The sequence below is a fragment of the Rana temporaria genome, chromosome 8 (assembly GCF_905171775.1).
Source record: "Rana temporaria chromosome 8, aRanTem1.1, whole genome shotgun sequence".
Taxonomy (NCBI): domain Eukaryota; kingdom Metazoa; phylum Chordata; class Amphibia; order Anura; family Ranidae; genus Rana; species Rana temporaria.
Window position 1 is genome coordinate 4,348,309 of NC_053496.1, and position 12,553 is coordinate 4,360,861.

General features: G+C 49.3%; 1 protein-coding gene across 1 annotated transcript in view; it reads left to right on the forward strand.

Annotated features, from left to right (window-relative positions):
- LOC120946638 (solute carrier family 2, facilitated glucose transporter member 3-like) overlaps positions 1–12,553 on the forward strand; it is a 46,657-nt gene that overhangs the window by 7,681 nt on the left and 26,423 nt on the right. The window contains exon 2 of the mRNA XM_040361223.1: positions 6,007–6,105. Within this exon, the coding sequence (XP_040217157.1) occupies positions 6,007–6,105 (99 nt within the window). The remainder of the gene's footprint in view (positions 1–6,006; positions 6,106–12,553) is intronic.

Below are 12,553 nucleotides of genomic sequence, written 5' to 3' on the forward strand. Positions count from 1 at the left end.
CCACTTCCCGGACGTAAATCGGCTATAGGCCGGGCGGGAAGTGGTTAAACACATCGCCTTTTTCGTGCGTTTTTCATGCATTTTGCATTGTTTATGCTTTTTAACCACTTGCCGCCCGCCCACCGTCAAATGACGGCTCTCGTTGTGGGTGGACATCATATGATGGCCGTCCCTGAACGACCGCTCTCGTGTGCGCCCGTTGGCTCTTTAACCGTGTGATCGGCTGTGCGAGGAAAGGAGAGCCGATCAGCGACATCTCCTCACAGGGGGGGCAGCAAGGTACGTAATCAGGACCATGATTACAATTAAGTGCCCAACACTGCCAGCAATCAGTGCCAACCTGTGCCCACAATTGCCACCAATCTGTGCCCAAAAGTGCCAGCAATCAGTGCCAACCAGTGCCACAACTGCCACAAATCTGTACCCAAATGTGCCAGCAATCAGTGCCAACAACTGCCACCAATCTGTGCCCAAATGTGCCAGCAGTCAGTGCCAACCAGTGCCACAACTGCCACCAATCTGTGCCCAAATGTGCCAGCAATCAGTGCCAACCTGTGCCCACAATTGCCACCAATCTGTGCCCAAATGTGCCAGCAATCAGTGCCAACCAGTGCCACAACTGCCACCAATCTGTGCCCAAATGTGCCAGCAATCAGTGCCAACCTGTGCCCACAATTGCCACCAATCTGTGCCCAAATGTGCCAGCAATCAGTGCCAAACAGTGCCACAACTGCCACCAATCTGTGCCCAAATGTGCCAGCAATCAGTGCCAACCTGTGCCCACAATTTCCAGCAATCTGTGCCCAAATGTGCCAGCAATCAGTGCCAACCAGTGCCCCCAATTGCCACCAATCTATCTGTGCCCAAATGTGCCAGCAATCAGTGCCAACCAGTGCCCACAACTGTCACCAATCTGTGCCCAAATGTGCCAGCAATCAGTGCCAACCAGTGCCCCCAATTGCCACCAATCTGTGCCCAAATGTGGCAGCAATCAGTGCCAACCTGTGCCCACAATTGCCACCAATCTGTGCCCAAATGTGGCAGCAATCAGTGTCAACCAGTGCCCCCAATTGCCACCAATCTGTGCTTAAAAGTGCCAGCAATCAGTGCCCACAAGTGATGCCAGGCTATTAGTGCTGCCCATCAATGCTCATCACTGCTGCCCATCAATGCTGCCTATCTGTGCCCAGTGCCCATCAGTGCCGCCTATCAGTGCTCATCAGTGCCACCTATCAATACCCATAAGTGCAGCATATTCGTGCCTCCTCATCAGTGCCACCTAAACAGTGCCCATAAGTGCCTCCTCATTGGTGCCCATCAGTACAGCCTATCAGTGCCCCTCATAAAGACATGGATGAGGGAGTTTGGGGGTGGAGGAACTTGACTGGCCTGCACAGAGTCCTGACCTCAACCCGATAGAACACCTTGTAAGGTGTCGCCACGATCGGTAGAGCGAGAGCAATAATTCTAGCCCTAGAACTCTACACATGCAACCTGTAGAAATTTTTAAACATCCCCTATGGAGATTTTTTAGGGTAAAAGTTTCTCGCCATTCCACGAGCGGAGCGCAATTTTGAAGCGTGACATGTTGAGTATCAATTTACTCGGCGTAACATTATCTTTTACAGTATAACAATAAATTGGGATAACTTTACGTCGTCGTATTTTTTAATTAACCACTAGCTGACGGGCGTACGACTTTGTACGGCCGCAGCGCGGCTCTACTTCTCTAACAGGTTGTCTTTTTACGGCCGCCCCTTTGCTCGTTCCCCGCGCGCGCTCCTGAGTGCGCAGCGGGGAACTGCTGTGCTGGCCGTGTCCCCTGGACACAGCCAAACACAGATCGCGGTAAATAGCCAATCACAGCGGCTATTTACAGCGCGATCTGTGCGGCCAATGAGAGATGATCTCATATGTAAACATATTAGATCATCTCTCATTGCCGACTCTCCCCTCCTCACACAGACACCGCGTGTGAGGAGGGGAGAGCTAACTGTAAGTAACCAGCGATTTGGAAAAAAAAAAAGTGACCAATCAGTGCCCCCCAGTACCAAAGTGCCCACCAGTACCACAGTGCCCCCCAGTACCAAAGTGCCTACCAGTACCACAGTGCCCCCCAGTACCACAGTGCCCCCCAGTACCAAAGTGCCCACCAGTACCACAGTGCCCCCCAGTACCAAAGTGCCCACCAGTACCACAGTGCCCCCAGTACCACAGTGCCCCCAGTACCACCGTGTGCCCACCAGTACCACCATGTGCCCACCAGTACCACTGTGTGTCCACCAGTACCACCGTGCCCGCCAGTACCACCTGTGCCCACCAGTACCACAGTGCCCCCCAGTACCACCGTGTGCCCACCAGTACCACTGTGTGTCTACCAGTACCACCGTGCCCACCAGTACCACCTGTGCCCACCAGTACCACCATGACCACCGTGCACCCACCAGTACCATCGTGCCCACCAGTACCACCGTGCCCATCAGTACCACCGTGCCCACCAGTACCACCTGTGCCCAGTGCCCATCTGCCACCTCAGTGCACATCTGCAATCAGTGCCCACCTGTGCCACCTCATCAGTGCCCACCTGTGCCACCTCATCAGTGCCCACCTGTGCCATCTCATCAGTGCCCACCTGTGCCGCAGTCAATCAGTGAACATCAGTACCCATCTCATCAGTACCCATCTCAGTGCCATCTGTGTCGCCTCATTAGTGCCATCTGTGCCACCTCATTAGTGCCATCTGTGCCACCTCATTGGTGCCATCTGTGCCGCCTCATTGGTGCCATCTGTGCCGCCTCATTAGTGCCATCTGTGCCGCCTCATCAGTGCCCACCTGTGTCCACCAGTACACAGGCCTCATCGATGCACATCAGTACCCATCTCATCAGTACCCATCTCAGTGCCATCTGTGAGCATTTGTACTTTCCTGGCTTGTTAGGGTCTCAAGAAATGAGATCGGCCTTCAGTACATCAGGTGTGATCATATGTGATATTTTTTTATGATTTGCACTGTAGCTTGTAGACTCTAAAACTTTCACACAGACCAAATAATTTCCAAAAACTTTGGGTTATTTTTATCAAAGACGGGTAGCAGTATAAATTGTGGCCAAAATTTATGAAGAAAAATTAATAATTTGCAATTTGGTCTGGTCAGGAGCGTGTTTAAGTGCCCAGTATGGAAGTGGTTAAAACATTCCCCCCAAAAAAGTGCGCTTGTAAGACCGATGCGCAAATACGGTGCGACAGAAAGTATTGCAACGACCGCCATTTTATTCTCAAGGAGGTTAGAATAAAAAAAAAAAAAATATTTGGGGGTTCTAACTTCTAAGTAAAGGGAAGGAGATGGAAACAGACAGGGGAAGCTCCATTAGCATTGCCGGTTGTCTTGTCATACCAACGGCCACCACGAGAGGGCGCCAGATTCCAAAAGGAACCATAGGACTGCAGAAGGCCGCAAAGCCGCGGCCTCCATTACCGGCCGGGGCAGCCCGACGCGACCACCGGGGGGGGGGATTTTGTGCACGGAGACAGGGTACCCCAGCTGTGCCACCCCAGGCACCAGGTCACTAGTCGCAATTGCGACCTGGCGCCCGGGGTTTGTCGAGCCCTGCCAGAGACACCCTCCTAAACCTTGTGGACGGCCTTCCCAGAAGAGGTGAAGGTGTTATAGCTGCAAAGGGGCGGGGCCAACTCAATATTGAACCCTACGGACTAAGACTGGGATGCCGTTAATGTTCCTGTGCGTGTAAAGGCCGGCGTCCCAATACTTTTGGTAATATAGTGTATACGTTCACATCAGTCCCCGCCCTCGAGGAGCTTACAATCTAAGGTCTCTAATTCACATTCATATACACCGTATCTCACAAAAGTAAGTACACCCCTCAGTCACATTTCTTGAATCTTTTCATGTGACAACACTGAAGAAATGACACTTTGGCCCAGATTCTCAAAGGGCTTACGACGGCGCAACGCAATGTGCGCCGTCGTAAGTCCTAATCTGGGCCGTCGTATCTATGCGACGTACGTTACGCATAGATATCCATTAGATCCGCCAGGCGTAAGTCTCTTACGCTGTCGGATCTTAAATGCAATTTTTTTTTTCACCTCTAGGTGTCGCCTCCGTCGTTTTCCCCGTCGTCTATGCAAATTAGCAAAATACGCGAATTCCCGAACGTACGCGCGGTCGACGCAGTGAAGTTACGACGTTCACGTTAGATTTGCGACGCGTAAAGCTGCCCCTGCTATATGAGGGGCAACCAACGTCAAGCATGGCCGTCGTTCCCGCGTCGAAATTTATAAATTTACGTAGTTTTTGCGTAAGTCGTCCGTGAATGGGGCTGGACGCCATTTACGTTCACGTTCGAAAACCAATGACGTCCTTGCGACGTCATTTAGCGCAATGCACGTCGGGAAATTTTCAGGGACGGCGCATGCGCATTAGGTTCGGCGCGAGAACGCGCCTAATTTAAATGCTCCTCGCCCCACCCGCCTAATTTGAATTAGGGGGGGGGATTTACGCTACGCCGCCGCAACTACACAGGCAAGTGCTTTGTGAATTAAGCACTTGCCCGTAAAACTTGCGGCGGCGTAACGTAAAACGAGATACGTTACGCCGCCGCAGAGATGCGGCGATCTACGAGAATCTGCCCCATAGTATCTCCAATGTTGTGTAGTGAGTGTACAGCTTGTATAACGGGGTACAGTTCCCCTCCCCTCAAAATAACACAACACACAGCTGGCAACAAAAGTCAGGACACCCCTAAGTGAAAATGTCCAGATTGTGCCCAATTAGACATTTTCCCTCCCCCCCCCCGGTGTCATGTGACTCGTTAGGGCCACTTTAGACAGGAGCCAGTTAGCCTCCCAGCATGTCTTTGGAGTCCGAAAAACAAAGGGCTGCATTCAGGTAGAATTGCGCATTTTTTACGGAGGCGCAGGGCACCGTTTTTGCCCTGCTCCCCCGCAAATTTGCTGCGCTGCCCTTGATTCACGGAGCATTAGCTCCATAAATTGCGTGGGCGCGCCGGCAAAATGCCCGTAGGGGGCGGGAATCATTTAAATTAGGCGCGTTCCCGCGCCGATCGTAGAGCGCATGCTCCGTCGGGAAACTTTCCCGACGTGCATTGCGGCAAATGACGTCGCAAGGATGTCATTTGCTTCAAAGTGAACGTGAATGGCGTCCAGCGCCATTCACTTACGCAAACTACGTAAATTTCAAATTTCGCGACGCGGGAACGACGGGTATACTTAACATTGGCTGCCCCTGCTAATAGCAGGGGCAGCCTTACGCAAAAACCGCCGTACGGAAATGACGTAAACTGCGTACGCAGGGCTCGCGCAACGTTGTGAATCGGCGTTAGTATGCAATTTGCATACTATACGCTGAGCACAACGGGAATGCCACCTAGCGGTCATCGCAAGAATGCAGCCTAAGATATGCGTGGCATAAGAGCCTTATGCTGCGCATATCTTAGGCTGCAGTCGGCGTAACGAGGTTCCTGAATCAGGAGCATTCGTTACGCCGGGGCAAGTAAGCAATTGCGCTGTGTAACCTATGGTTACACAGGCGCAATTGCTTCTTGAATCCAGCCCAAAGTTTATTGGAAGTAGAAATGATGGGAATGTTGCTCCTTCTTGGCTTCTCTTGCGGTAGGTATAGCTGTTTATTTATTATTATTATTTATATTTTATAAAAAAATAAAAATCTTGAGCATTTGTACAGACCTCAAATAATCCTGAAAACGTGTCTAATACGTGGATTTTTCTATGACTGTCAGCGCCATCTAGTGGTCACAATGCAGTATTTCCCCCCGACTGACGTAAAATCAGGAAAATACCGCATTGTGGCCACTAGATGGCGCTGACAATCATAGGAAATCTATAAATTAGACGCATTTTGGGGTTTCATCGGACGGCTGTGCGAACGCTGAGACATTTGTACGTTGGCTTGTTTTTTTAAAGTATAAATAAACTCCTAAATGTCTTGTCTCTTCTCTCTCTCTGCAGGGCAGGCTCACCTGCTCGCTGGTCACCCCGGTCTTGGTGGCGACCATCGGCTCCCTGCAGTACGGGTACAACACCGGAGTGATCAATGCCCCTGAAAAGGTGATGATTTCTGAATTTTCCTTCCTTCTTCTACAGTGGAACCTCGGATTAATCCGTTCCAGGAGAATGCTTGTTATCCAAAGCACTTGTATATCAAAGCGAGTTTCCCCATAGGAATCAATTGCAACTCAGATAATCTGTTCCAGTGGCACTTGTATATCAAAGCCAGTTTCCCCATTTCGCTGCACTTATTGTTTTCTGTTTATACTTGACTTTGTTTGTTTGTGTGCTGGCTGCTACATGGTCTAAATTTCTCTAACTAGCGCAATTTTTTTCCCCACATTTTTTTATAGTTTCCCCATAGGAATCAATTGAAACTCAGATAATCTGTTCCAGGAGAACGCTTGTATATCAAAGCCAGTTTCCCCATAGGAATCAATTGAAACTCAGATAATGCGTTCCAGGAGCACTTGTATATCAAAGCCAGTTTCCCCATAGGAATCAATTGAAACTCAGATAATCCGTTCCAGGAGAACGCTTGTATATCAAAGCCAGTTTCCCCATAGGAATCAATTGAAACTCAGATAATCTGTTCCAGGAGAACGCTTGTATATCAAAGCCAGTTTCCCCATAGGAATCAATTGAAACTCAGATAATGCGTTCCAGGAGCACTTGTATATCAAAGCCAGTTTCCCCATAGGAATCAATTGAAACTCAGATAATCCGTTCCAGGAGAACGCTTGTATATCAAAGCCAGTTTCCCCATAGGAATCAATTGAAACTCAGATAATCTGTTCCAGGAGAACGCTTGTATATCAAAGCCAGTTTCCCCATAGGAATCAATTGAAACTCAGATAATGCGTTCCAGGAGCACTTGTATATCAAAGCCAGTTTCCCCATAGGAATCAATTGAAACTCAGATAATCCGTTCCAGGAGAACGCTTGTATATCAAAGCCAGTTTCCCCATAGGAATCAATTGAAACTCAGATAATCCGTTCCAGGAGCACTTGTATATCAAAGCCAGTTTCCCCATAGGAATCAATTGAAACTCAGATAATCCGTTCCAGGAGAACGCTTGTATATCAAAGCCAGTTTCCCCATAGGAATCAATTGCAACTCAGATAATCCGTTCCAGGAGCACTTGTATATCAAAGCCAGTTTCCCCATAGGAATCAAATGAAACTCAGATAATTCGTTCCAGGAGCACTTGTATATCAAAGCCAGTTTCCCCAAAGGAATCAATTGCAACTCAGATAATCCGTTCCAGGAGCACTTGTATATCAAAGCCAGTTTCCCCATAGGAATCAATTGAAACTCAGATAATCCGTTCCAGGAGAACGCTTGTATATCAAAGCCAGTTTCCCCATAGGAATCAATTGAAACTCAGATAATCCGTTCCAGGAGCACTTGTATATCAAAGCCAGTTTCCCCATAGGAATCAATTGCAACTCAGATAATGCGTTCCAGGAGAACGATTGTATATCAAAGCCAGTTTCCCCATAGGAATCAATTGCAACTCAGATAATCTGTTCCAGGAGAACGCTTGTATATCAAAGCCAGTTTCCCCATAGGAATCAATTGAAACTCAGATAATCTGTTCCAGGAGAACGCTTGTATATCAAAGCCAGTTTCCCCATAGGAATCAATTGAAACTCAGATAATGCGTTCCAGGAGCACTTGTATATCAAAGCCAGTTTCCCCATAGGAATCAATTGCAACTCAGATAATCCGTTCCAGGAGAACGCTTGTATATCAAAGCCAGTTTCCCCATAGGAATCAATTGAAACTCAGATAATCTGTTCCAGGAGAACGCTTGTATATCAAAGCCAGTTTCCCCATAGGAATCAATTGAAACTCAGATAATGCGTTCCAGGAGCACTTGTATATCAAAGCCAGTTTCCCCATAGGAATCAATTGAAACTCAGATAATCCGTTCCAGGAGAACGCTTGTATATCAAAGCCAGTTTCCCCATAGGAATCAATTGCAACTCAGATAATCCGTTCCAGTGGCACTGCTTAGTGTATGCAGTACCGCATGTACCCAGAGGTGGGGGGGGGGGCACCGGAGACATCCAGAAACACTCAGAGCCTCTCGGATGCACTCGGAGAAGGCTCAGAGACAGCCTAACAGCACCAAGTTTCACAAGCTCATCGGTGCTCGGTGCGGTTCGGCTGTCTCCGAGTGCATCCGGGCAGCTCTGAGTGTTTCCGAATGTCTCCGGCTCCCCGCCCCAATCACGGCTGATCACGATGTAAACAGGAAGAGCCGTTGATCGGCACTTTCTCACTCGCATCTGACAGACCCAAGTAGAGGAAAGCTGATCGGCGGCTCTCCTGACAGGGGGGGGGGTTCGCACAGCCCCCCCTCGGATGCCCACACTGGACCACCAGGGAAGGGGGCAAAAAAAACATAAAAAAAATGAGAATAGATGCCAATCAGTGCCCACAAATGGGCACTGACTGGCACAATATGGGATAAACAAGTGATGCCCAGCAATGCCATCAGTGCCACACCTCAGTGTCCATCAGTGCCACCCCTCAGTGTCCATCAGTGCCACCCCTCAGTGTCCATCAGTGCCACCCCTCAGTGTTCATCAGTGCTACCCCTCAGTGTCCATCAGTGCCACCCCTCAGTGTCCATCAGTGCCACCCCTCAGTGTCCATCAGTGCCACTCCTCAGTGTCCATCAGTGTCACCCCTCAGTGTCCATCAGTGCCACCCCTCAGTGTCCATCAGTGCCACCCCTCAGTGTCCATCAGTGCCACTCCTCAGTGTCCATCAGTGTCACCGCTCAGTGTCCATCAGTGCCACTCCTTAGTGTCCATCAGTGCCACTCCTTAGTGTCCATCAGTGCTACCCTTCAGTGTATATCAGTGCCACCCCTCAGTGTTCATCAGTGCCACCCCTCAGTGCCCAGTGCCCACCTATCAGTATCCATCTGTACCACCCATAAGTACCCATCAGTGCCGCCTATGAGTGCCCATCAGTGCCGCCTATGAGTGCCCATCAGTGCCGCATACCAGCGCCGCCTATCAGTGCCACCTCATGGTGCCCATCATTGCTGCCATATTAGTGCCCGTAATTGAAGAAGAAACTTACTTATTTAAAAAAAAAAAAAAATTACAGAAAAAAATGAAGACTTTATTTTTTTCAAAATTTTCTGTCTTTTTTTTAGTTGTTGTGCAAAAAATAAAAATGGCAGAGGTGATCAAATACCACCAAAAGAAATCTCTATTTTTGGGTGCAGTGTCGCACGACCGCGCAATTGTCATTCAAAATGTGACAGCGCTGAAAGCTGAAAACTGTCCTGGGCAGGAAGGTGCGTAAGTGCCCCCCCCCCCGGTATGGAAGGGGTTAATGGAACAAGCTGAAGTGAGAACTTCCCAGTGAATGGCTGTGCAGGGAGAGGGGGGTTGTCAGGACAGGTCTGATCATTGGAGGAGAGCAGGTTGGGTTCCCAGCATTGCTAGAGAACTGACCACACTGTGTTCTCCTGCTTAGTGCGGTCAGATTTTAATAGAAAAGCAGAAGGATTGGCAGGAACACCGGGGATTTCACACAAAGGAAGCGATACAAAGAGAACAGGAGACTTTCTCATACCAGTACATGGGGCAGCAGACACACATCAGGAGTAGGGAATGTCGGGTTTACATATTCTAGGGAACTGACCACACTGTGTTCTCCTGCTTAGCGTGGTCAGTTTTTAATAGGAAAGAAGAGGGATTGGCAGGATCACCAGGGATCCCTGAGACTTGTCCTTGAATGAAGGGACATATGGCGTCTATGACTTGCTGAGCTTTGCAAGGAATAAAGGAATCCTGCACTATAGATCCATACAGACTGACCCCCCCCCCCCCCATCTACGTGTTCAGCTGCACATATCCCCGGGGAACTCGCCCCAACATGTCCTAATACATTCCGATTCTCTATCCCGTCATCTCCCTGATTTATGGCAACGTTCCTTCTTCTTAAAGGGAAACAAAGTTTCATCATCTTAGTAAAAAAAGAAAAAACTTTGAATTTAGTTATAAAATGTACAGCGGGGGGGGAGGGGAGGGGGCTGGGATAACGATCTTCTCCCCTGCAGATTGTATAAGTTCCCCCACTTACATAGACATGAAGGGTCTATAATTCTATCATTGGTGTATTTTATATGAGAGAGACAGAAGATCAACCAAAACTCCAGAGAAATGTAGGAAAATAAGTATTTGATCCCCTTAGTAGTTGGAGAGGTTCCTTAGTAGTTGGGGGAGGTTCCTTAGTAGTTGGGGGAGGTTCCTTAGTAGTTGGGGGAGGTTCCTTAGTAGTTGGGGAGGTTCCTTAGTAGTTGGGGGAGGTTCCTTAGTAGTTGGGGGAGGTTCCTTAGTAGTTGGGGGAGGTTCCTTAGTAGTTGGGGGAGGTTCCTTAGTAGTTGGGGAGGTTCCTTAGTAGTTGGGGGAGGTTCCTTAGTAGTTGGGGGAGGTTCCTTGTTGGGAAGCACAGAGGTCAGACGTTTCTTGTAGTTGGGGGAGGTTTCTTAGTAGTTGGGGGAGGTTCCTTAGTAGTTGGGGAGGTTCCTTAGTAGTTGGGGGGGGTTCCTTAGTAGTTGGGGGAGGTTTCTTAGTAGTTGGGGGAGGTTCCTTAGTAGTTGGGGGGGAGGTTCCTTAGTAGTTGGGGGAGGTTTCTTAGTAGTTGGGGGAGGTTCCTTAGTAGTTGGGGGGAGGTTCCTTAGTAGTTAGGGGAGGTTCCTTAGTAGTTGGGGAGGTTCCTTAGTAGTTGGGGGAGGTTCCTTAGTAGTTGGGGGAGGTTCCTTGTTGGGAAGCACAGAGGTCAGACGTTTCTTGTAGTTGGGGGAGGTTTCTTAGTAGTTGGGGGAGGTTCCTTAGTAGTTGGGGGAGGTTCCTTGTTGGGAAGCACAGAGGTCAGACGTTTCTTGTAGTTGGGGGAGGTTTCTTAGTAGTTGGGGGAGGTTCCTTAGTAGTTGGGGGGGGGAGGTTCCTTAGTAGTTGGGGGAGGTTTCTTAGTAGTTGGGGGAGGTTCCTTAGTAGTTGGGGGGGAGGTTCCTTAGTAGTTGGGGGAGGTTTCTTAGTAGTTGGGGGAGGTTCCTTAGTAGTTGGGGGGAGGTTCCTTAGTAGTTGGGGGAGGTTTCTTAGTAGTTGGGGGAGGTTCCTTAGTAGTTGGGGGAGGTTCCTAGTAGTTGGGGGAGGTTCCTTGTTGGGAAGCACAGAGGTCAGACGTTTCTTGTAGTTGGGGGAGGTTTCTTAGTAGTTGGGGGAGGTTCCTTAGTAGTTGGGGGAGGTTTCTTAGTAGTTGGGGAGGTTCCTTAGTAGTTGGGGGAGGTTCCTAGTAGTTGGGGGAGGTTCCTTGTTGGGAAGCACAGAGGTCAAAAGTTTCTTGTAGTTGGGGGAGGTTCCTTAGTAGTTGGGGGAGGTTCCTTAGTAGTTGGGGGAGGTCCCTTGTTCGGAAGCACAGAGGTCAGAGGTTTCTTGTAGTTGGGGGAGGTTCCTTAGTAGTTGGGGGAGGTTCCTTAGTAGTTGGAGAGGTTCCTTAGTAGTTGGGGGAGGTTCCTTAGTAGTTGGAGAGGTTCCTTAGTAGTTGGGGGAGGTTCCTTAGTAGTTGGAACTAGTAGTTGGGGGAGGTTCCTTAGTAGTTGGGGGAGGTTCCTTAGTAGTTGGGGGAGGTTCCTTGTTGGGAAGCACAGAGGTCAGATGTTTCTTGTAGTTGGGGGAGGTTCCTTAGTAGTTGGGGGAGGTTCCTTAGTAGTTGGAGAGGTTCCTTAGTAGTTGGGGGAGGTTCCTTAGTAGTTGGGGGAGGTCCCTTGTTCGGAAGCACAGAGGTCAGAGGTTTCTTGTAGTTGGGGGAGGTTCCTTAGTAGTTGGGGGAGGTTCCTTAGTAGTTGGGGGAGGTTCCTGAGTAGTTGGGGGAGGTTCCTGGAGTTGTGGAACTTTAGGGTTCCTCCAGAAGTTCTTAAGGGTCCCTTGAGCTCTGGCTGATTGACCTCCCATCTGATGGTGCCGCTGCCTCAGGGCCCGATCCTAGGGTCACAGGCGCCTGGGTGCAGAAATATTTCTGGCGCCCCCCACATGGGCGCGGTCATTTTACTAACTCCTCCCCTTTACAAATGTTTCTATGGCAGTAACTCAACCACAGAGATGCTCCCCCACAAAGTCTTCATTACCCTGGGATCCTTACATGATCTCTTAATAATAAACAAAATACAGGAAGAGAAGCAGAGTACTTTATTGGGACCTGGAGGGGAGTCTCTCTGATGGACACAGAGGGGGCTTCTGTTAGAGAGTCTGTTAGAAAGACCCCCAGACATACTACAGACATGATACAGGAGACGGTTAGAGACTGCAGACATGATACAGGAGACGGTCAGAGACTACAGACATAGTACAGGAGATGATCAGAGACTACAGACATAGTACAGGAGACTGTCAGAGACTGCAGACACAGTACAGCAGATGATCAGAGACTGCAGACATAGTACAGGAGATGGTCAGAGACTGCAGACATACTACAGGA